The 26,547-nt window shown below is 37.3% G+C and overlaps 2 protein-coding genes across 3 annotated transcripts in view; both read right to left on the reverse strand.

Annotated features, from left to right (window-relative positions):
- Window positions 1–15,596, reverse strand: part of eml5 (EMAP like 5) — a 41,415-nt gene extending 25,819 nt beyond the window's left edge. For both annotated transcript variants that reach the window (XM_060879964.1, XM_060879965.1), the window contains exons 1-4: window positions 15,128–15,596; window positions 3,443–3,602; window positions 781–879; window positions 154–222 (exon numbers count right to left, since the gene is read on the reverse strand). In XM_060879964.1, coding sequence (XP_060735947.1) covers window positions 154–222; window positions 781–879; window positions 3,443–3,602; window positions 15,128–15,324 — 525 coding nt within the window. In that variant the 5' untranslated portion in view covers window positions 15,325–15,596. The remainder of the gene's footprint in view (window positions 1–153; window positions 223–780; window positions 880–3,442; window positions 3,603–15,127) is intronic.
- Window positions 15,597–16,750: 1,154 nt separating this feature from the next.
- itpk1b (inositol-tetrakisphosphate 1-kinase b) overlaps window positions 16,751–26,547 on the reverse strand; it is a 31,068-nt gene continuing 21,271 nt past the window's right edge. Inside the window, exons 6-11 of the mRNA XM_060879885.1 lie at window positions 21,546–21,644; window positions 21,246–21,286; window positions 20,787–20,952; window positions 20,152–20,219; window positions 19,857–20,019; window positions 16,751–19,287 (exon numbers count right to left, since the gene is read on the reverse strand). Coding sequence (XP_060735868.1) covers window positions 18,947–19,287; window positions 19,857–20,019; window positions 20,152–20,219; window positions 20,787–20,952; window positions 21,246–21,286; window positions 21,546–21,644 — 878 coding nt within the window. The 3' untranslated portion in view covers window positions 16,751–18,946. The remainder of the gene's footprint in view (window positions 19,288–19,856; window positions 20,020–20,151; window positions 20,220–20,786; window positions 20,953–21,245; window positions 21,287–21,545; window positions 21,645–26,547) is intronic.

The following is a 26,547-nucleotide window of genomic DNA, read 5'->3' on the forward strand; positions in this document are numbered from 1 at the left end:
GATGTTTGTTGTGAACATTATTGGAAGCTCTTTACTTATATCTGCATCATATTTTGCTTTGTGCTCCTAGTGCATGGTTAGTTGATACATAATCTGTGTGGATGGTGATTGTATTTTAGGACACAAAGTAATGATGATATTAGTTATTGGTACCTTAATATGCTTGACTCCACAGCTCACCAATTTGCTCTGCTGATACAGGTCCCATGATATATCAAATATCTGTTTACACAGGAGAGTGCATCAATATTACAGAATGAAACATGCTATTTTTAGTGTACAATGTGGAAGCCTTTGCATTCGTCACAATAGAGAAACCATGCAGACTTATATGATCATGGAAACAGGAAACATTCTGCACTTTAATTCAATTCAATTCAATTCAAGTTTATTTGTATAGCGCTTTTTACAATGGACATTGTCTCAAAGCAGCTTTACAGAACATAAACATAGAACAGAAGATAAAGCTTTAATGTGTATACATATAGGAAACGGTACACAACAAAAATTACACACTCATTTAGCTGTTCGTGTGAAATATGCCATCAGAAAGCAATTTCGTAAGTGCATCTTTTTCCAAACACTAAATCAGTGCTAACTTATTTATGGCTGTCTTCTTTGAGACTGACACTTATGAGAAATCATTGATGGGACGGGAAAAGAGGATGAGGGATGAGACATTACTCTGTCCATTTTTAACATCTTACATACTGAGTGTGTGTGTGTGTGTGTGTGTGTGTGTGTGTGTGTGTGTGTGTGTGTGTGTGTGCGTGTACTTACCCTGTCTGTATGGCCAGGAGCAGCTGCCAACACTTTTCCTCTCCTCCAGTCCCATATACAGATTGTGTTCTTAGAGTCAAGACCAACAGACACCAAACACTACAAAAGACATCAATATGAAAAATCAATATAAATTAATTTAGTGTTGTGTATCTTTCACAAACTACTAATACAGCTGTATAACTGCCCCTGGACCATTCAGTGATTTTCAGGTTGCTGAATACATGCAGGTTCTTTGGGCCTGAGGGATTGATGCATAAAATTAAAAGTGGTATGTAAATCTTTATCATTCATTAATCAACTGAAGACCTACCCCAGATATTGAAGTCAATCACATATCAGCTGCAGATTTCTAAATCAAATCACTCTGTATTGTTTCAGAGCAGATTCAGTATTGTTAAATATGTAATGGTTGCCTCATGAATTAAAATCACTCTCACCCTCACTCATTTTCTACCGCTTATCCGAACTACCTCGGGTCACGGGGAGCCTGTGCCTATCTCAGGCGTCATTGGGCATAAAGGCAGGATACACCCTGGACGGAGTGCCAACCTATCGCAGGGCGCACACACACACACTCTCATTCACTCACGCACTCACACACTACGGACAATTTTCCAGAGATGCCAATCAACCTACCATGCATGTCTTTGGACCGGGGAGGAAACCGGAGTATCCGGAGGAAACCCCCGAGGCACGGGGAGAACATGCAAACTCCACACACAAGGCGGAGGCGGGAATCGAACCCCGACCCTGGAGGTGTGAGGCGAACGTGCTAACCACTAAGCCACCATGCCCCCCTGAATTAAAATCAATATGGTATCATGTGGAATGCACAGTATTTACTCTATCTATCTATCTATCTATCTGCGGCTAGTTTTGCCTTACAATGAACTTACATACATTACTGTAACCAGTCTTTGGTAGCCACAGTTTCACAGTAGATGTTGTGTAAGACTTTTGTACTGGGGTAGCCTAGCACCTGAGCAAAAATAACCACTTAAAGGAAAAACCTTCATTCCTATCATTCCTGAATTAAACTGAGTTCAGAAATACATCAAGAAATGTGTAGCTCTACCTGTCAAAGCATTCAGCTGACTTCAGTATGTTTGCTTTGAACCCGATAACCGTTCTCCAATAAGGATTGTGAACAAATATATGGGATCTTTATATTTTGGCATTTAAGAAGATGCTGAATATATCCTCAAGAACAGACATTAATCTACTTCACATAGTGCTCCCAAATAGGCTTAGCAGACTACTGTTTGCTTCCGTTAGTGTCTAAAATCACGTCTTGACTTATACATTGTACTGTAGGATGTATTTAGTATTTCCAAACAAAATATTCAATAGAATGCACCACTTGAGAAAAAGTTCTTCAGTTGTACATTTTAGCATTTGATATCCTTATTTTAAACTCAGACATAGGGCTGACATGACGTTCAGCATTACGCCAAGATCATTGTCCACCGAGAGCGTCCCTGTGTTGAATTGGTACAAAAGAAAGGTACAGTGTTTTCAATAAAGCTTTTCATGTTATCCTTTGATAGATTTATGAAGGGGAGATTGGGTAGAGGCACTGTGAGTTTCAAAGAAAGCATCTTGAGATATATTTACTTCCATCTGTCTAGACAAAAAAAAGATGAGAATCATTTCCTTTTCCTGCTCTCCACACACGCCACCTCACTAACATCGCTCTGCTGGCATCGATCAGCCTCCTGGGGGTGGAGGGAGGATTCTCTTCCATAAAACCTCAGCCTGCCGTAAAATATTGATGTTATAAATGTGATTTTTCTCCTGCGAACCATAAGCCATCTACGGTTGGATACAATACAGTCTTTTATTGATCCCTGTAGTCAGCTGAGCACCGACACCACTCTGCTGCCTTTGTGAGGCAGAACACTTTAGCGCAATTGAATATCCAGCTCATAACTCTCTTTCGTTGTGCGATAGAGCAGGAGTTGATATCACAATGGCAATGTATTGTACTCACTTCTATTAAACGGGGTTGCAGACAGTGATGTGCTGCAGTATTTAATGAGAAAAATTATGATAATCTGAGATACTTGTATTTTTTATCGGTGTGAAGGTAAAACACAACTTGGTTCTGTGGATATGGTTACACAGTCGGTGATGTAAAAAACTGTAAGAGCATTCAAGCAAAAAATTGTAACAACAGAGTGAGACATTTATCTGTTCTTAAACAAAAATATACAGAATGAGTATCAATTTCATTTCTTTAATGCTTTTACTAATTCCATTAGAATAGCAAGAGCATGAATGTTAAGGATTTTGTGTAGCTCTCCTGTCTGTATCATGCTCATAAATACCTTAACTTCATCACACTATCAAACTCTCTTCCTCTCTCACCCTGCATGCTCTCGCTGTCAGTCAACCTGTCAGAGTCACACCAGTCAAGTGCTTACAGATGTGACACTTCAAAGCTCTGTGATTAGCCTGACAGCAGTTTTCCTCTGGTACTGAGCATATAACTTTGGAGTGTTCTCATTGTCTACATCCTAATTTCATGAATGTGAGTCATTACTTTATATGACTCTTATCTTGATTGAGTCATGAAAGACTATTTTTGAAATTTGACACATATATAATAACACTTTTCTCTTTAGTTTGGTGCTCACATCACAATACGACTTGTGCTTACCTGTCCATCGAGGTCGAAGGCAAGACAGGCAATGCCGTGTGTGTGCATGTCCTTCAGGATGGACACGGTCTGGACGGTGTAGGAGTCCCACACACAGATATATGGCTCCTTTCCCACTTGTCCTGTGGCCACTAACACAAGCTCTGGGTGCAGAGCTAAACTGTGCACAGACAGAAGACAAAAGGAAAACAGAACAATGTGACTGTCCACCATTTTCAGACACTATAGGCATCTTTAATCAGCACTTTGCATTAACTGATTCCATTTCAGTTGTAAGTTGTACTTTATGGACATAATATATGCAATAAATAGTCACTGGTTTTGTCACCAAGGAAATCGGAAGTCTTATACTGTATGAAAAAAGAGATAAATCTTTATATGAAGGAAAGATAATCAGGTCCTATCTGTAGTTGTAAATAGCACAACAATCCTAATAATCATGAAACAGAGCAGCCGGTTACCATCAATTCTAGTAAACACCATATTTAGGGTTCAAGCACCAATGATAAGAAGGACCGTCTAGTTTCTGGTCTGTTTATTAATTCTGGCTTTTATTGAGGTGCTTGCCAAAATATTAGACATGGAGGCCATCAGGTCCTCTAGTTTCCTAATATGTAACAAATTTGGTAGATAAATGGGTCTCCTGAAGACAGATGATTTTTCAAATCACACCCATTCATTTCACCAAACAAGAAGACTATTTTGTAGTTTGTGCATTTTTAAAAAAACAAACTTGGCCACTTTAGACGAGACCATTTATCAAGTAACAATACTCCAAACAATAAGGATCTTCCTTTACACAATTTAATAGTTTGAGTATAGTTGAATAGCACTCCATGTCGTTTAGTGTTAATCTGTAATAATAAATGAATAATTTTTAAGCTAATGTCAGTCCAATTCCCAAATAAAATTCTTGACATTCTTCAGTCAGATTATAAAACTATCGCCTCGTTGCTAGGCTACTCGGGTCTTTATGCAACCAGGTTGGGCACATATCTCTTTTTGTTCACAAACATGGAAGGGGTCTACTATGTGGAGGCTTAGTGTTTATCCCAAAGCTGCTCGATTTCTCAATCCAACATCCAGGCTTCTCTTTAATTCGACAGGATGAGGGATTATTATAATTAGTAGTAGTAAAAGTAGTAGTAGTAGTAGTAGTAGTAGTAGTAGTAGTATGAGCAGTAGTAGTAGTATGAGCAGTAGTAACAAAACACATTTGAAATCATCTTACATACTGTATAAAAGACAGGACACAAGCTCCCACACAGCTGAAGCTTACTTAAAAAGATGATGTTGCAGCCATACAGAAACACACTGCAACAGTCCACCAGCTCTGTATGGATCTAATGCCCTTGTTACGCTCTGTTTCTATGCAGCGAGTGTGTTTTTTAAAGGCTTCTGCAGTTGTATTACTTTATTTAACAGTGAAGAGAAGCAGGACTGTAATCACTTAGTCAGACTATTCCAGACCTTCACTAGGTATCTGTCTAGTCTCTCATCGCCTTTGCACCTTGGTCACCAAGCCACAAGCTTAACCACTGTGAAGAGTTTTGGAACCATTGTGTGTCAAATTATCCTGCATATCACCTGACAGTTACTAGTCTTTATCCTACACTCAGTAAAACACTTAATCTGGAACTAAAAATAGAGCAAAGGCATTGTGCTTTCTGGGGCACTGGCACAACTTCTCACATTTATTTCTCTTGCCTCCTTTTGTAAAATATAAAGAGGTTTTGCTATAGCATGCAAGGTAAGCCTAAAAAGATGCATGGGTACAGTATAGTTGTATTGAATATAACATCTTTGTCCTCACTTTAGTAGATCAATGGAACTGATTGGATGCATTGACAGACATATGACACCTGCTTTCAATTTCAGATTTTTTCATTTATAGTACACTACAGAGTTTGCTGAGTCTGCATTTCAGCACTTAAAGCTTGAGCTTACACACCATACACATCCCTGTATAGTGGAGATTAGCAATCAGGATGCCCTCATGATCCTAAAGGACTTTCAGAGGAACGTGGAAGATTAATCCCAAAGCCTTAATTCAATCCAGTCACAGGGATACACAGAGCAAATCAAAGAACCCGTCCCCTCTTAGTGTGTGTGCTTATATTTGCTGTGTTCAGGATGCACACAGGCTCTTAAATGAATGCAAATCTTGATAAAGTGTAATTCCATCAGCTCTAAACAAATAGGTTGAGATTCATTCCAAGTCTCTAAACATTACAGTTAATCCATATTTTAAAAACATTTACTGTGCTGGAGCATTTTGTCGACTATGTGCCACTAAAAATGATACACAGTAAGACTTCTCAGCATGGTGAATATATAATACTGCTCTTAATCTCCAAAGAACAAGTCTGACCTTCAGTTTTAAAGTGAAAGTCTGTATGCGTTTTGTTGAGCAGTAGTAGTGCTCATGCTATGGTTTATGATTTTATTCTCTGTGTCTACCGAGCTCAAGCCCACGCAGTGTGTAGTCTCAGAGAAGCAGCCTCATTCTCCACTGATTTTGACAACCTTAAAGCTTCAGTCGAATGTTTCCATATTAAAAACAGCCTTGAAATTTTGTGATATAAAAGAACATTTCAAAAGACATCAAAAGATTGGTCACAAATTAAAAGTGGCGAATGCAAGCTGAATATAAAGCTGATATGAAATAGTTATCTGTGAATAATGCAAAATAATACAGTACATTTTTTGCAAAGATTCTTTCCATTCCTATTAGCTAATGAATTGAGGTGAAGTAGCAACGTGGATTGAGCAACGTGTCAGATGCTTGCAGTTGGCCTGCTGGTCTATTAGCTAATGGGATGGAGGCAAACCTGAGTGGGTGGAAGGGTTAGCGGTGCAGGGCTACACACACACACACACACACACACACACACACACACACACACACACTGCTGTTTGAGTCACCAACAGTCAAATTATCAAAAGAGTTATAACATTTAGCCATATCTTACATGACCAGTTTCACTCTACTGTTCTGTTCTGATCTGACACAGTGGGGAAACAGAGCCCTTAAAAGTTCAGAGCCTATAAAGATTTTTAAAATCCTTAAATAGCTGTCTTAAGCAAAAGTTAAGAAAGTTCAAAAATAACTCTGTCAGAAACAATAATAAATGTGTTATAATTTGTATGTTTTTCTAACACACAGCTTTTCTGTTACCTGACTTTTTTATGTTACCTTTTATGTTTAATCTATCTATCTATCTATCTATCTATCTATCTATCTATCTATCTATCTATCTATCTATCTATCTCAGAGCTTTTAAAAATTCACAATAATTGTGAAGAATTATTGAAGCCAGGAAATACATCTGGATGTGTTTTTTGTGAAAACTAGAAATCTTGCTGAAAATCTTGTTTTAAAGTGTCCTACACAATAAAATGTGTCTTATTACTTATAACACAATGGTTAGTTGAAGTTGGAGTTACTGATTATTTACAGGTTATTGGCATCAGCTCAGTCAGAGTGTTTCTATGAAATCCCTATGTAGACTGCAGCCTCTCCTGATTTGAGACAAAGATTAAGTTTATATGTTGTTTTCACCTCATGTAATATAAGCAGAACTCAATGAAGAATAGACTACTTTATTATGTAGTCTGATGATTGTATTGTTCGATATACAGATGTGCGGTATCAAGTGCCTCATATCAAAGGATACAATATTCTGTAGTGTTACACGGTTATTTTTTTACCCACATTTATCATTTGGTGTTCCTTTTTATTTTTCAGTTTCTCATTTTTTCTATTTTATCAACTCACATGTTTAATCTCCACTATATTTCTAATTTATGAACACACTATTGCTTAATCTTTTTTGTGGGATTCAACTAGCAGTCATTCACTTATGTTTATTTATTTCATATAAGTCCCAGCCTTTAGACTCTGTATCACTTCTATTCATCTGACTCAATATTATGAAGCCTAACATCTTTATTAATATACATTATAGTGTTCTGTTAATGCTGTGGGATTCAAAGAGCAATAATGCACAATGCTTACTTCAATATACCCGTTCAAGCCCTTCTATTCATATGAGTGCTTGCAACAGTCCCAGAGGTAGAACTCAATATCATAAGGTCAAACATCTATATCATTATTAAGTAAAGTGCTTTATTACTGCATCAGCAACAAACTCTATACTTCAACAACAGAGACAAATATTCAATTGTGCAAAACTGGGGTGCTGAACAGATTTGGTACCGAGCCTAAAGCCTAAAGCATTACAGTGTATTATTAATCGCTACTTAGTAATCCCACAGCATTAAAACACGGCAATAGATAATGTTTAGGGAACAAAACCTATACCAGCACTTGTGAATACATTCCAGCTCAGAACATATGGCTTGACTGAAGGCTTTACAGCTGGAATGCATACAAGGTGAAAGCACTGTAATACTCTGTAAATGCTTTAGGATTATACCTACACGCCTGTCTATTATACCATTTGCATATATTCCTTTTTTGCCTAAATGAATATCTGCAGAATCTGTACTAAGTATGTAGCATTAAACGTCATATTGTTATAGGGTTTTTGACTCATGACATCATGTTTTATTTAATCATATGTAAGTGTGCTCTTGAAAATTAAACAGTGCTAATAAACTGACCTTACAAAAATAAATAATACAAAATAATACAAAAATACATTGATCCAGAAATGTTTTCACTGACATTTCAACTGGCTTTAATATAACCGATAAGGCAGTACAATTCATAATGTACAATAATTAGGCATTTCTTTTGCACAGTGGTCAACAAATCATGTATTATATACTTCCTGCTTAAAAACCGATTTTGCTTCCTGCAAATCCATCAACAGCACAAGACAGGCACAAGGCATAAGACTCAAAATTTTTTATCATATAACATTTTTTAGTTAGATGTTTGGACAGGTGAACACAATACTATGTGCCTGTGTGATTGTTCTAGTTTAGATAAATTAGCAAATATGGCATAGTTGGTTTATTGTCGGTTTACTGGTTTATAATGGACAATTCCGGTAAAACTGGTCTTGCTTTTCAATCAGCGTGTATTTTCCTGCCCAGTAAAAAGCCTTTCAAGCTTTTACAATAATTGTACAATAATACAGAGAGTACTACATCTGAAAACAAGGAGCAGTGTGGTTGTTTTTGAAACACAGCTATCCTACACAGTATTAGAGATTATTCTTCCCACGCAGGGATGCTCTTTAACTTACACTCCTGGCCTGCTGCTGCCTCTTCCAGGCATATCCGCTTAAAGAGTGCTTACAGAGTTTGTATATGTCACGTTTGGGTTTGTGAGTAGGGATGGGGGTGGTGGGAGAAATGTACTGTGATCAGTTAAACAGCTTTGAGACAAATAATGAATGAGTGATTGTACAGTATGTAATTGTGCTAAGGGTTAGAGCAGCCAAGTTGGACAGGAAGAGAATAGAAAAAGGAGGGGTAGTGAGTAAGAAAATGAAAGAGAGAGAGAGAGAGAGAGAGAGAGAGAGAGAGAGAGAGAGAGAGAGAGAGAGAGAGAGAGAGAGAGAGAGAGAGGATTCCCTTCTGCAGGGATAGACCAGGATAGAGAGAGATCTGTCTCTTAGTATTAACCTCACAGTAATGGGTTCACACATGCATGCCTACGGCGTATCAACACACATGCACTCTGCTCCCTGGGACTAGTCACATGGTCTATACACACCCACACACACTTTCTGTCACCTATGTCTCCTTCACATAATCTGTATGTAAATCCACAGAAATATGCCTGCCAAAATTACATACATTGTGTACAGTGTCTGAAAACACATATTATTGTTACCTCAAGTGAAGAGTATATACGAATATGAATGTGTACAGCAATGAGTATGTACACTTGGGTGTAGTGTATAAACTTCCATTTTAGTCTACTGAGGATTTTGCCTCTGGGAATGCAGTCACGCACACTTGCACACTGCGAATTGCAGAAAGCTGCAGCTCCATCACACAACACACGTCACGCTGTGTTTTCAAGGACATACAAACACCCTCTAAGTTCAATACAGCTCACTACAATTATATCTTATCTGTAAAATGCAGAGCATTCACTAGCACCTGGGCTGCAGATGCTCTCTAATGTGCAATTCCAACTGCCCCACCCACACAGTTTCACACTCATCACACCTAGGTTAAAAGTGATATGATTTTCCCCTTGATTGCACGCCCCCACAAACACTGGCAAACACATCGACACCAGCTTATTGATACTATTAGAGCACTAGCAGCAGGAAGCGATGCGGATTAAGGATTATGTTGAAATGATTGCATGCATGGCTTACAGGGACACGGCAAAAGAGACAATGAGAGTCAGGAAGCTTGAGCTTGTGATCACGTGATGAGATGTGCAATCAGCCCTCCCCCCACCTGAGTACACACACACACACACACACACACACACACAGAGACACGCAAACCGTCATACAAATAACACTCAACAACCAATGGATGGATCTGGTGAAGGCTTTGCTCATGTTACAACTAAGGGCATTATGGTTAGAATTATTTAAGGTATGATAACTAGTCTAAAAATAACAAGTTATTAACTGAACATTTAAAAATACACAAGTTGGTTCTGACAAGTGAAATTTTGTGCACATCCCTGTGTACATACTGTATATAATAACAACAAAGAAACAAAAGATCAAATCCCATAATTGATATTTGTTTCTTAGAATATTGAGAACCACTTTTCTATCAACTTTCTTACATTATTATTCAGTTTTTATCACTGAAAGCATGAGCACCTGTGAGGAAGATCAGCATGCTGAGCCAAAAACCTAGTACTGTGGTGTGCTGTACTGATTAGTGAACATTAAGTTAGTTGTTTAGGTCTGGTCAGCAATGAAATGTTCTTCTGTGCATTTGATAGCTGTTGTGTATAGCTCTATTTGGATGGGATTAGTTTTTAGGACATGTGTCTGTAAAGTAATTGTTATTATGGGCATCTATGATATTTATTGTCAATTTGCATGGGCTAATTGATTTCTGTATAAATTGCAGAGATGGTCGTGTCTTCAAGGCAGAGTGTTTTCACTGATGGTTGATCACAGCAACCCTGTGTTGGGTCTCATATGTAACATGGTGCTGTACCTCAGTGTTTGATAATGCAACATGGCACCAAAGAAGGAGAAGACAAAAGCACAGCTGAACGAAAGCTCAAAATGTTGCTGTTTGAACAAGAGCCATTCAGAGGGATAAATATAAATAAGATAGTTTGGTGACTGGAGTAAATGTTGAGATCCAGTCAGCTACTTTAAAAGGAAATACAGAGAGTGCATTAAACCCAGCAAAAGTGGCTTGGACTGTGTGCAGCATCCGTACTTCGAGGAACTGGAAGCAATGTACCAGATGTATCAGATGTAACGGATCTGACACATCTGATAACAATCAGACAAATAACAGAATGTGCACATGGCAATAGACAGAACTGCATTTTAATTGGTATTTTGAAAAAGTCTGTGGTGAAGAAACTGTCTGCTCATACACTGTGACTAACCAAACACCATAAAAGGTTTGCACAGCTTTCCCGAAAATGCTAATTGTTCTCGACAATAACACATTTCCCAGCATTTTCACACTTGAAATGCTCTGGTACACAGTCAGTGACTTTTTCTATGCAGAATACATAGTTTAATGCAACACACCCTTTTTCATCATTCATTTATGCTCCATCTTCATTCACTTCTTCGGAAATGCTTTTTTAACAAACTGGCGTTTGATCCCGAGGGCAATTCAGCATCGGGAGCTTGTGCAGCATGGAGCAATTAATCAACATCCACTGAACACAAACACACATCAAGAAGGGTTTCATCACCACAACCTGTACTGGATAAAACAAACTAAATATTAATTCTTTATCATTCTGCGTTACCTAAAAAAACATATTAATACTTATGTTATTTCATTTAGTGACAGCACTCTATTTGCTTCAGTATTGCTGGACTAGCTGAGCAGACAGATTTTAAATTTGTTACAACAGCTTTGCAGGCAGTTAATCTTTTTGTCAACATACACATAAATTATATTAGGAAATGCCAAACACAGCATACATCATCGTTTCACAGGGGTATTCAGGGATTATAATGTCATTCACTCAGTGATAATCTCTAGATGACACCTTTGTGAAAAAAATAAATATACCCTTTTATATATCGACACCAGACATTATAGCGTAGAACATTTCCTACCAAGATTGATTTGTTTTTAATTAATCCTGTATTTTCTTCACTTTAACGAGAAAGGACGTACAATGAGATCTGTCAGCGAGTCTCCTGAAAAACTCACTCAAAAAAGTTTTTTACAGTCATGCAGCATGACGCACATGCGGCGAGACTAATTCATCATGTGAAGATGACAAGAACAGAAGCCCCTCTGTCGTATAAGGAAAGGCTCATTTACTTCGCTTTCTCTGTTCTTTGTGAGTCGCTGTAAAATGAGCTGTACTCAACATCTGCTGATCCCAATGTCCACCACCCACAGAGAATTACACTCCAGGGCAACAACCATATAAACAAACACAACCTCAAAAGCACAACACACTGACACACCCACATGCAGCCAACGCGCTGGACCTACATCCTGCATCAAGCCAGAAATGGATCATCTAAAATATTTACTCTGAACAATACTATTTAAACCCCTGTGTTACTGACATTTATACTGAAATGTGACACTTTGTCCACACAGCACCGGAAAATCAGTTTTATTTCTTAAATTCTCATCTTTGACTGAGTTTTGAGTTGCATTGCAAATTACAAGTGAACAAATCTATTTCGTTTTTGTTGTTTGCTCTTCTGTACACACTGGTTGTCATAACAACAACACTGTCCCGCATATATGGAGGAATGAGAAGCAGATGGCTAGTTAGCTTGCTACTAACACTGAAATCTCACAGTAGATTATGACTTATATAAGGCCAACCTCGGGTCATGGATATGAATGTGTTTAGATCATTTCAACAGAATCTTACATTTCTGAAGCAAAAAAAACAAACAAACCACCAGAAAAAAAGAAAAAAACCCAACCTCAATTCATGCTGTCATGAGACAAATCCCTAATTTTACAAAGTGTCTCGCATTCAATTCAATTTGACTTTAAAATTTGATTTTAATCAGACTTGATATCATAGACTTTAATCAGACTTGTCTTACTTACTGTTTTTTTTTTATTGTATTTGTGCTGCCTGTCAGAACACAGCCTAAAGGTTGAAAGTATTTCTTGATTGTGCTGATCTCTGTACCTTGTAAACATTTCCAGGTAAGGATATATTTACTTTTTGTTCTGATGTAGTGGCCTGACTTTTCACACATCTTCTAATTCTGACTTACTTTTTAAAGAAAGTTTTGACAGGTAAAAAATGTGCATCTAAACCTCCACTCACACTCTTTCAGGTGAGATCTGGGCCATTTTAGAAATAAAATGTGACCAAGAATCATTTTTCAAACAAAACTCTCTTAAAACCATTAATAACATTAGGACTATATCTTCTTCTTAAGAACGTGTATTTGTCACGATATTAAAAAGCTTTTTTTTATGGTGTATTCAAGTACACATACACAGAATCCACCCATCAAGATGTGAGTGGAACATCTGACCCTGAAACGAGGCTTCACTTAAATAGGATTTATAAATCTGCACGTTATTTTATCTAGCGGAAAATTAAAGTTAAATAAGGTTCAGTTACATTCACAGTGTTTTACAGCAGACATTTTACATTGCACACAAGTGAAGCACAAAGTAGAAAAATATGACACTGGTGCCATATGGAGGCATTTGTTATGCATGAACAGTGAATGACAGCTATCTCAATGGGTCAAACACAAGGCCACATTCTGCTGCTGAAGTAACCGGAGAAGCACAGGCACTTATGGAACAACTGAAGTGACACGCAAACACACTTCTGAAATGTGAGGCAAATCAGTAAGTGGCTGTCTGCTCTCTGAAGTAAAGGGTGTGTGTATTACTTGATCCTTCTTTCTCAATATTCTGCTTGCTGTGTATCTCTTATATATTTTCTCTTGTTATTCCATTTAATACCAGTTCTCCATCAATTTAATGCCATGTTTCACCATACCGCCTAAATTAGTCCCTGTGGCCTATACTCTGTTTCGGGTCACTCGCCTTTATTCTCTCTCCCTATATCTCTCTCTCTCTCTATCTCATGCATTTTGACACAATACTGTAACACATACTGACTTGTGAGTCAAAATGTGCTTGATCTTCACGGTTGTACTTTCGCTCAACTGTGCTGTATGGAGAAGCTAGCAAAAATAAAACAGAATAATTCAACTCCTGAACATTGCAAGTATGCGAAAATGAATTTTAATAATTCACAGACATTATTTGCTCGGATATACATATAGGCATAGGGGCGTAGATAAAGGTGTGTTCATGTACGCACAGTTTAAAAGGTCAGTTTCTTTCTAACCTAATTAATAATGGAGAGCTGAGCCAGCTGACTAGCATCTCCACCCACCATCTTGTGCAATCACTAACAAAGCATGTACGCAAATATCAATCTGCTTTAGGACGCATACTGACAATCATGAATACAGGTTGAGAGCATAAAACTAGAAGTTCTAATACACTCTGGTACAGAATGTAAGCAAATGTTTTGTCACAAAGATGTTCTTGTAGCTGGCAGTCTATTTAAAAAGTGCCAAGATCTAATTAACAGCCGGGAAAGTGTTGCATCAGAAGGCACAGTGTTTAAGAACTGTGCTAACTAGTACTGTAAAGACTTTCTTGACTTTCTCCTTTGTAAGAACCCATAAATGTTCTTTTTTAACTGTTATAATAAAGGGTCTTGGAACCATTAGCCACCCAAAGAGCCCTTGAGAAACTCTAAATGTTTATGTAGTACTTGATCTGTGAAAATGTTTATATAAGAACTCTTCCAGGTTTACATCAAACTTTACTTTTAAAAAAAATTATGTTTCAGGTGTTCACACTGACCATTTACCAACTGCTGAGCTTTACAATCTTGTGGACCATAAAAAAAAAAAGATCTTATCTACATGCATTTCGTCAGTGTGTTGTATTATTATCCACAAATCAGAAACTGATTCCTTTCTACCAGCTGAGAAAGACTACAGGGCTACAGTTTGACCAGTAGTGTGTTTTGGCAGCTGGTACCTGGCCAAACCGAGCAGGACATTTTTCCAGCAGGGTGACACTGATTAATCGTTATTAAGGTACATGGAGGGAGCTTGTCATCATTATGTCCTTGAACACAATTCACTGAGACATTAAACCTGAATGTAGCTGACTGGAGTTGTGCACAGTTTATCGTTTCATCATTTCTAAATATCGTCTAAAAACAATTTAAACCTCCATTGTAGCAGGGACAGTCGATCGTTGACCTCGTGTGAGTGTGTGTGAGTGTTTGTGTGTGTGCGCGCGCGCGCTACACTGTCGCTGTCCAGCACCAACAACTCCTGAAGGTTAACGAGGCTAAACACGAACTGCAGAGCTCTAATTTCTGAGCTAAAAACACATTTCACAGTCATGTTGTGTTCAAATCCCATTTTCGTATCTTATCTGAGCTTCTCCTGAGCTTAGTATATAACTGCAGTGAGCTCTTATTTACAAACGGCTATAGTCTGTAGGCTATCTTTAGCTCGTTATTTAATTGTATTTATTTCACTAGTTGAATCTTACCTGATAATGTCGTCGTTGTGACCCAGGTAAAATTTTTGCTTGTGTTCCCGTGTGTTGTACACAACTCCTACACCTGCCACGAAGTACACGATCTCCTTGGCGGCCGTGTAGTACAGGTTGTTGCGGCACTGGTGGCCCCGGTAGCCGTAAACCCACTCCAGACGCAGATGGCAGTTTGGAGCAGTTCTGTCAGCCATGTTCGCACTTATTTCTCTCCGAAGCGAATTTTCTTCAGCTCTGTTCAGACCAGCCCTCCAGTCAGTCCGCTGTCAGAGCACCTTGTCCGTGTGAACAGAAGACTTCAGACGACATTTTCTTCACACAAAGTCCTCGCTTCTTCTCAACTTTGCTCTGTTTGCATCTTGCGTCGGTACACGGACTGATCAATATATTGTGTTGAACGAGTCTTTAAAAGCCCTCGCACTTCTTTACAGGTGTAAAGTGAGCAGCCCACCTTCTTGTCTCTCCTGGCCGCACGGGCGGCTTTGCTCTTGTGCCTTGCGAAAATCCTCAATTTTTTAGCATCTCGTTTCACTCGGACCGCCCAATCGCACACAGCAGCACTGATGGATGTCCAATCCACCCAACCACGTCACGGAAAACATACAGCGCAACCATGAGTGACAACAAACAGACCAATGGCGCTAAGCTACCGGGAAGCGTCATCGACTAGACGTGGGTTTGTTCACAAGCATAATAATTATCCTGCAGTTTTAATGCTTAACTTTTATAACATTATTATTATTATTATTATTATTATTATTATTATTATTATTATTAATATTATGTAGACAGTGAAGTAAACTACAGATACATATACGCTGTTTATAAATGATCATGAAGCCATATAACTGTTTTAATACATTGTAAAGACGTTTTAAATAAAAAAAGGTCTGTTAAATCTCAGTGTGGTAAAATATTTTTACAAATGAAACAACTGCATATTCATTCAACAGTGGCAAAGCTAGTTAATGCTTATGATGTGCACAAATTAAACCATAAGCAAAACGGAGGCTTCTGGCTTTTCAAGTTTTGCATTTTTGGAAAATCACCACTTTTTCCTCGTGGGAACCAGTGAAATATCTCAAAATATTTTTTTTTTTTTTTTTTTAAATATATCACAAAACTATCATATATTCCTTTGGGCATTTCCTCCTCAGTAAAATGTCTACAGACACAAGTCCAAAATGTCAAGAGTATTAAAACACACAAAGTGATATAATGTTCAGTTTTAAAAATCTTTCATCTACAAGGAATAAAAAAAAGTGTATATTTGATTTTGAACACAATGTTATACGTGACGTTCTGTATGAATGGAGGTATGTATGCAGGTGTAGGATTTGTGCACTGCATACATACATAGCCCTCTCTCTCTCTCTCATATACATACATTATTTATATATATATATATATATATATATATATATATATATATATATATATATATATATATACACACACATATATATATGTGTGTGTGTGTGTGTGTGTGTGTGTGTATGTATAACATTTATAAGTAAACATTCAAATGGATTTCAAGAGAACGCGAGTTGCAATATTGAGTAAGTGGTTTTTCCATGTCAAAGCACAATAAATGCAAGTGTACAATTAATAGACACAAAGTGGAGCAGTGAACAAAGCTGTCATATTTTCTTCATTTCAAAGCACTAAGAAGTGGGCCATTTACAGGGCATGTGACGACTTTAATCTCACTTCATATCAGCCATGTAAAGCATGTTTCAATCACACACACATACATACATATATACACACAAATTTATATATGTGTATGTATGTACACACAAAACTATACTCATTTCAAGTCCATACATTTTCAAACAAGTTCAGTATGTTGATTAGATTGGCAGGTTGACAGTTACAATGTTCAACCCAGCAGAAAGTCAATACAATCCAACAAAAGATGACGGTTGATATTTTAAATCATTTTTGTGCAAATGTGCTTAGCATTTTGGTATCCACAATGAATTAAAAAAGATGGTTGACTTTTAACAATGGACCTCTAGAGGTGAAGGAAAGCACTACAAATAGCATTTCCCCCCAAATTGCTCAAAGTTCTACAATACAAATGTACGAGACCCAAACCAGAACCTGAAACAGAATACAACTGAGCAAAGCTGTGACTATTTTCAAACTGTCTTTTCAAATATTGTTGCGTGCTCTAGTATAATAATAATAATAATAATAATAATAATAATAATAATAATAATAATAAACTCAAATGCCCATGTTAACTGCCTATTGTAAATGATTATATTTCCCTTTTAAATGTAATATTAGATGTTCAAATCTAAAATAAAATGTAACTATCAATCTATAGATCTGAACAAACATGAATTCCAACTGATTTCAATTTTTCCTTTGCTAAATAAAAACAATACAGTGACATACACCTAGACAATCACTAATAAAAAGGTATAACAGAAACAAAATTTGTTTATAAATCATGGAATCCATGTGAATGCCATCAGTCAGAGAATTTTACAAAACAAAGTCTTTTAAGACTGTAGTGCTTATATAAGAAATACAGTTAATTCAGGTAAACTATTTGTATTGGTTGCATTTCCTAAATGAAATTTTTTTAAGAGATCAAAAAGCTAACGATCATCATTCATTTCAATTAGAGTTTTTGGAATACAAGCTTCCATCCATTAAAAAAAAGAAATTCTAACTTTTTTTTTGATGTGACCAGATCTAAAGCATTTGGATTGTTAAGTCATTAGTTATATATAAAAAAAAAAAACCTGAATATAAATTAAATATAATTCTTGATCACCTAAACAGGAATGGTTATAGGATTAGGCATTAATAATCACCTTCAAGTGAGATTTCTCAGAAACACACCTTGTGTTATTTAAAAATATTAAACACCTGCATATATACAGTACAGTCATCAGTTAACAAACCCTGCATTCCAATTAATCAAGAGTGGATCGTAAGGGGATGTGATTACAGAACTGTATTATTCAAAAGCAACTGCACCAGACCACACCCAAAATATCGGAATGCAAGAATTTCTGGTCAGACACAAACACATGCATGAGTTCACACAGAAAATGCACTTTCACGTTTCACATTTGTTGTCTTGTAACACAATCTGAAACATTAATGACCTTTGACATTGCAATTCCCAGGGTTTGGATCGTCACAAAATAAGGAAATGCTTACAAAGAAATGCAGGAGTCATTTAAAAAGAAACCATTAAGCTGAATTACACAGCCACTAACGGAGCAAAAAAGTGTTACAAACATTCTTCCTCACAAGAAAAAATATTTCCACAGAATTGCTCTTCTTAGTGCAGAGGGAAGATAGGGCGACTTGTACAAGAACACATCAGAGACCATTACAGCGCAGGATTGACACTTAACATGAAGTTGACTTATAGGTACATGTCCACTGGCAAATGAATAAAGTATTATTAAAACCCCCATCCTACAAAATCCAGTGGTATACACTGAGAATCCCTTCTAACGCCTAGCTTCAAACTAACCTTTCTCCTTGCTCTCCACAGTGCTTCAAAATAAAACACATTTTAAAACAAATATAAACACTACAACAAAGATGTTGATCAATACAGAATTCACTTTACAGTACTGAGTATTAGACTGGAATAAAAATTACACAAAGGCATAATGAATCCATCACCTCATTATAAACACTATCAACAAATATAGTAAAAGGTTTATTTCTGATTATAGATACTGATTTAATATAATCTATTTTTGTTATTTATTTTTATTATTATTATTATTATTATTATTAACTCTGATCTTGTTTTGTTCAGCAGAAAAAAGAAGATGGTCACTGTGAGGAGGCTTTGGTGGCGATGGTGGCCACACAGTGCTGTTGGAAGTTGGGTGACACTGCTGAATTGCAGCCCAGTCTCTGGCATGGACTCTTTAGTCCTTCTTCCCCCTCCAGGATCCATGCACTGCTGCTGCTGCTGCTACTGCTGCTGCTGTTGTTGTTGTGTGACTCTTCCCCTAAAAGGCTGCAGCACTGATCAGAGACTAAAGCTGGCAATGCTGCTGGTGGGGGTGAAGCCAGTTGTGGAGGAGGATGGTCACTGGAAGACTGGCCTTGCAGCACGCTGGTGATGTGGTTGAGGAGGTCAGTGAAGAACTCTGGAACACCCTCATATCCTGTAAAAACATGGAGAGCAGTTTTAAATGGACTACTTCCTAACTCTGCTGAGTTAGGAAGTAGTCCATTTAAAACATGTAGCAACCATTCAACAGAATGGTTCAGAACATTTGGTTCTTCCATGGCTGCATGCATCTTGGACTCTAAGCCTTTAGAGAGATTCACTAAGCCTTTAGGGAGATTCTCAATTAGACTGAGGTTTGGGCTGAACCATTCTAAAAAAACTTATGCTTACAGTTGAACGGTGAACCTCGCATCAAACCTCCTCACACAAAATCTCAAATCTCTAGCTGACTAAAACAGAAGTTCTTCTATGATTGCTTTATATTTGGTTCCATTCATCTTACCGTCAACCATGACCAGTTCATCATCCCCATATCGTAACGCTGCCATCCCTATACTTTATTACAGTGTTTTTATGGTGATGAGCAAAGTTTCAGCCAAATGAGCTTTGTCCCAAAGCCAATAAATTATCGTAAATACACTAAGAAAAATACCACAACAGTGGAATTTTGTTTACTTGACTATTGCTGTGGTTCTGTTCAACAGGCTGTTGAATATCACTTACCAGGGAAAGCATTGATGTCAATGACCGCATGTTGGCCTGTCTGGTTGTTGATGATCACGTCAATGCCAAAGAGTGACACTCTCAAAGCCTGTCGCAGAGATGTGCACAGTTCCCTAATAACATCATTGTTGGGTGGCTGGGACACACCTTCTACATTATCTCGCTACAGAGATGGGAACAGGAAGAGAAACGTGTTAATTGTGCAGAAACTCTACTTTATATTACCTTGATCTAAATTAAGATTTCCATTAAATTATATTTACAGTAAATTTTGTGTAATTTCAGAGGGACTTACAGATGTAAGGTCTGAGGATGACTCTGGTTTGGACACGTTATGGCTGTTGAAGAAAATAGCTTTGCGGTCTGAAAAATGGCAAACAGATAACTTACTAAACTTTTTCCATAAAATGCATCTTTCCCAGAATGTATCTGATGTACTGTATATGGGAGTGCAAGTGTGTAGACAGGCCACTAGGCTGCAGCAGAGACCAGGAGCTGAGTAAAGCAGACTCTGCTAAACCTGACTCATAGCCAGACAGGAGACAGAGAGGAATTTGGACCTGCATGAAGGATTGTGACTTCCAGATGTTTGCATACTGCTAACAGGACTCTTTAAATGTAGCCATGTCTACTTTGCATGACAGCTTGAAATGCATGCAAATGGAGCAGCAGTCAAAACAGTGACTCAGGTAGATTACATTATGAGCAAGGGAAAAGCAAGGGCTTGACCATCAGGCAGAACCTTTACCAAATAAAAACCACTTGTCTTCCAGGGCCAGACCAGTTAGTTGTATGTAAGAACAAACTCCTGTAAATTGGCTTTCAGCATTACATAAACATTGCAGACAGGATGTCTAAAAAAAAAAAGCTGCTACAGAATGATCAACCTATTAATACAATATAGAAACATAATCAGTGCTAAAGGCTCACCAGCAGGACCAGAAGGGAAGTTCTTCAGGGAAGGTCTTTCCACCACGGTGTAGGACTCACCCACCACAAACACCTTATACAGCACTGCATTATGGTTGATGAAGCTCTGTATCACACACGGGGGCTTCACGTCCTTCAGATCCTCAGCACTAAAGATGATGGCCATCTGCAGAGAGACAGTGTATGAAGTGTGACGCAGCAGGAAAGCTTGTAATCATGCACATATTGATTAGGCTAAAAGTCAATCAAAAGCCATCCTGAAGTGTTTATACCTGCCTCACTGTTATTTTTTCGTTAACTAACTAAGAGTATTATTAAAAAAACACTACTCATTGGTACTGATGCAGAATCAAGTTGAGAATAATGAGGGATTGTGCATGTTCGGTGTGTAAATATTTGCTAACCTATGGTTAGCTTCCACAGATTAGAGAGGTTAACTGGAAAAAAATGGTGTCTTACCTCATGGGAATTGGTTCCGTGTGCAACTCGTGTTTTGCAAACTGAGGGATAAAAAAAATAAAGACAACATGTATAAAGCGTTAATGTACCATTTAAAAAAAAATAGTTTAATATTACAAATGCTAAATACTCTGGCTTTGTGGATGCTGACAGCACGCACCAGATGCCACACAATTCTGCCTTGTTGAAACATGATGACTAAATCTGATAATGTTTTACATCTCAGCAGCTTGCTTTATAATAAGTGAAACAAGCGGCCACTTCCTGTGTTCTTTTTTCACAGGAAGAGGAGGGACTTACTGAAGGGGAATGTAAGACCATGCTGCTTGATCTGTTCCAGCGTGTCTGGACCACACTCATTGTTCAGCACCATGAATGGAGGAGAGCAGATCCTCTCATCTATAGAGAGAAAGAAGGGTTAAACTAATTCTATACATGTCTCAGTATGTTTAGCTGAATTGAGGAATTCATTTTTGCATTACATCAAATATGAGGAAAATAAGATACTCTTTTCTGCTTCAGCAAGAATGTGTTTTTTTTGGCAGGAGCGGATGTTACCCTGAGTCACCCTCATGAAACAACCATAAATTGCCTTTTCTGCAAGCTCCTCAGTCATCAGTTCACCCTCTTCCCTGTTTACTCTGGTGACAGAGGAACAATGACCACACAGCACTGAGCCACGACTCCCTCTGCATAATACAAGAGCCAGCCAATAGGCCATGTGCAAGACAAGCCATGAGTTCAAGGCTTTGTCTGAAAATACTGTACTCTCACTGTTCTGCATCCTACTAACAAACACTGTGGTTGGAATGAAAGGAAAGAATCAATATCTCTGAATGTGGAGTCGTTTTGCTCAACACAACACTTTTTTTTTTTGTGTGTTTTTTTTTTTTTTTTTTTGGGGGGGGGGGGGGGTTTTGTCAGCACTATAATAAAATCCATTACGACTAATTTACTGACTAGTTACTGCATACTCTCAGAATAATTCAACATGCCTGTATTTAAAATGTGAGGATTTGATCAAGTCAATGGGACTAAGATTTAGCCAGCTACAGGACTAATGATATAAAGCCAGACCACTAACTATAGCAAGCAGGCTGTGTGTAGTGGATCAAATACACACACTGACAGCGAAATAACCAAACACTTCAACACTAGTTATTCACCACTCAGTTACCATCATGTTTACAGTTAGAAGAAACTTTGCAACTGGGCAACAATACAGTTTCCACAATAGGGATAAATGAAATGTCACTAGCCTCCTGACAAATTTATAAATACTAATAAAGTGGACTTTGGCCATGTGCGTTTGTTTATGTTCGGTGTTCACGTCTCTTCCTCATTTGTTAATTGTCATGTCTATTTAGCCGTGCCGTGTTGCCTATGGCAGCGCAGAATCCTTGTCATCTCTAGTCACATCTTGTGTCATGTTTGGTTTTGTCTGTGTCACTGTTTTGTGTGTTTTATTTATTAAATCAGCTTATTTTTATGCTATCCTGCATTTGGGTCTGTTTTTATCCCTGCATCGCTGACATAAAGGTTTTCAAGAAAAGAACAGCTAAAACTTTTTGAATCCTGAATCCATGTTCCTGCTTGTCCACATTACACTGTTTTTCTCCTCTGTCTGCCTGCGTGTCACCATGTAGTCTGGCCTCCTTCATGCCTGAAGTTGGAGGATGATTATGTTTGACGCATCTGAGCTGGTGTGTGATCCATGTGTACACAATTCCCACCAGCTCCAAGCCGACACACCTGACACTCTGAATTACTGTCAGGAACATCATATTTTTTTGTCTTCTGACTCAATAATCTTTTCATTTTTAACAAGAGTGCACACTGTAGATTTAGTTAATCCTTTATTAACGCCATGACTTGGCGCTATTGTGGTGCAGTGTGCCAGATGATGTTACTGGGTACTCGCATACCGTCCAAGAGCAGGGGTTGTTATCATCACTGCTGATAAGGACGTTTCAGAGGGAGGTGCTGAAACCACAATCATGACTACAGCTTTATCAGACGGCAGAACGATAAGATCACCATGCACACTAATGTGCCTGTATATAGTATTCCGGGTTTTATAATGCAAAGAACAGGCTTTGTATTAGTCACTATGAATTAAACCAAAATGTGGAAGGATATGTGAAAAGGTCTTTTTAATAATAATGTCATTTTCAAATAATGTCTTGCTCTAGCAATAGTACTATTCACACACCTTTGAATGACTTAACAGAAGTGAAACCCATATAAATATATCCAATCAAATAAAGTTGTTGTAACCAGACATTTAATCCAAGTCCTCATTTGCTTGTGACATGCTTGCTTGAATTTTGTGCAACCATGCAAGACTGCTCTCGCTGTGTTGGTGGTTAGACATTAGTTGGATTACACTCAATTTTTCCCATTACATTTAATTTGCAGAATTAATAAATGCTCTTTGTTTAAAAAGATGCCAACAGCAAGTGTTTAACCCCACACACTTTACAGGCGAGCAGGAGCGAGCATGTCACTTCCTGTTTCGCTGAGTTAGGTGCGGTGCTGTTGAATGATTATCAATGTTCCCCCAAGAAGTCGAAAATAAAAATAAAAATAAAAGTTCACTGTGGTTTTCTTATCAGAGCATGAACATATATCCAGCAACAGAGCCTGAGCTTTTGTTCTGCTACTCTTGAGGAAGCTTACATAAGACTTTTCATGCTAGCAAGCAAAAAACAGGCACAGACAACATCCTACTCTGATAAACAATGACAAGCTAGAAGTTTCAGTGTGAGCATGCAAAAACAATTTAACAGATTTTTGTTTTATATTTTTCCTCACATACTCTGAAGAATTCTGAAGAAGCAGTGCACCCTGTGTGTGGCTATTTGTTAGTCAGTGTTTTAAATAATTCAGTTTAAATAATTTTATAACCCACTTACCAAAAATGTTGATATGAGTAAACAATGCGAATTCAATGAACTATTTGAGTTAGAAAAATTCATCATCTCTGCCATGTTAGGACTGGGACTAAAATTGTTAATCCTTAGTATCAACCTCCATCTCTGCCTAAACACTAAACAGCTCTGCAGACCTGTAAGAACCGGCTGAGACGTTTACGTGACATTTGCGGAATGTTTACCAGACATTTGAGAAGACCAGATTATGTCTGGAGTTCTGGCCGGATTCTGCTAAAACACTGGAATGGAAGACCCAGAGGCTGACTAATGGGACGGAGTAGACCTAAACTTTGTATTTGAAATCAACATTGTATTTTTTACGTTCCAATGGATGTCTTAAAATACTCCAACACTTTTCGTTCCTTGACTGGCCAACACACTCCTAGCTTCTCAAACATGCAAAATTCACTGTATAATAATTGGACAATGTGATCGTGATCTGGGCTATTGAGATAAGAGTCATAATTCAATTTTTCAGCATTTTGCATCAGATGCAGCATTAAGGCTTAAATATTATCTCAGCTGGTGGTGTGCCAAAATCTTCCTGTGTGATAACAGGAGTTTATCTGACACTGTATTGTGATTCATTTGCTTTCACAATATATTCTTTTACAAGAGATTCATTTAAAATATCATTTAATACATGATTAAAAATCAATTTAAAGCTCAATGTTTATGATTTTTGTTAGTTGTTCACATTAAGCTTTAACACACTTAAGTAAAGCTATTAAGCACATATATATATACACATATATATACGCACACATACATATATATATATATATATATATATATATATATATATATATATATATATATATATATACACACACACACACACACACACACATTATAATATATATATATATATATATATATATATATATATATATATATATATATATATATATATATATATATATATATATATATAGTACTGTGCAAAAGTTTTAGGCAGGTGTGAAAAAATGCATATGTTTAAAGAAAGAAATCCAAACTACCCCATGTGTGTAATGTTAAACAGGCAAGAAACATTTAGCAGGTGCTGCCAGAATCTCATCGCCTTCCAGTATATAGAAGGCAGTATTTATATAAATCAGTAAAAAATAAACATAAATATAAATCAGATCCATTTTGTTTTATCCTTGCTCAAGATATCCAACCAAATTTTGACCAAATTTGGAAATTGTCATTCCTTTTTTGTTTAAAATGAAGGCTCAGGAAGATTTCAGCAAGTGCTGAGAGTCTTTCTGCCTGAATCAGAATGTCACAAGTGTCCAAAATGAGTTACATAAAAGTCTTAGGCAAAGCATATGAATGGTCTGCTTTCCATGACTTCCAAGTACAATCGAAATGCCTTGAATCATGTGTTAGGATGTAAAACTAATACTCGACTTAAAAAAAAATACTGCTGTAATTTCACCGTGAAAGATGGGTTTATTACCCATTTTTATTATTACTCAATAAAATCTTGGCTGTTTCAGAGACTATAAGATAACATGTTCTCCATGTTAGATTATATAATCAAGATGCTCTAAAGATAAACTTGAGGTTAAAGAACATGACATTCTGCTCATCTCTGTGTTATGCCTGAAGAAAATAGGTCTCACAAGCTAAAGAAAAGAAGGCAGACTGTTAGAATGAATGTACATACTGCATTTGAATTTAATTTGAAATTCTAATTATATTTGTAGATTTTCTATGAATGACATAACTGGTGGCTTTTAACTGGTGCCAGTGTTCACGCTCTGAGTTCCATCCATCCATCCATCTATTTTCTGTACTGTATATAATACACAGGGGGGAACATTAGTCTATCCCAGGAACTCTATCCTCGGGGCACAAAGGCCTAGGACACCCTCACACAAAGATTGTGATTAAAAAAATTCCTTTCTGCAACTGTGTATAATCAAGTGGACTTGTGTAACAGGAAGTAATTTCTAAATTAATCATAGATTTAATATAAATTCCTTCCTGACAAATTCATCAAATGTTCAATGATTGACACTAGAGTGCAAAGCCAAGTGAAGCAGTGGCACAATCAACAGCTCTCCTGTATATCTCCAGGCTGTCAATGTGGAGCCGTCCTCAGCAGCACTTTCATGCATATTGTACATAAGTGTGGCTTTTTTTTAATATGTTAATTGTTGTGTCTTGTGCTGCCTTCTTGGCCAGGTCACTGTTGTAAAAACATTTTAACCTTAATGAGTTAATGAGTAATCCTGATTATACAAAAATTTCTACTACTACTTATAATTGTCAGTGATACACAGCCCTGTTTCCTCCAGTTTTGTAATAAAACATAGATTTTGTAAAAAGGTTCATGTCAATAGTAGAGGTTTTCTCTTCATTTTCAGTGCAGCACGACA

This window comes from Tachysurus vachellii, chromosome 10 (genome assembly GCF_030014155.1).
Source record: "Tachysurus vachellii isolate PV-2020 chromosome 10, HZAU_Pvac_v1, whole genome shotgun sequence".
In the NCBI taxonomy this organism is placed as follows: Eukaryota; Metazoa; Chordata; class Actinopteri; order Siluriformes; family Bagridae; genus Tachysurus; species Tachysurus vachellii.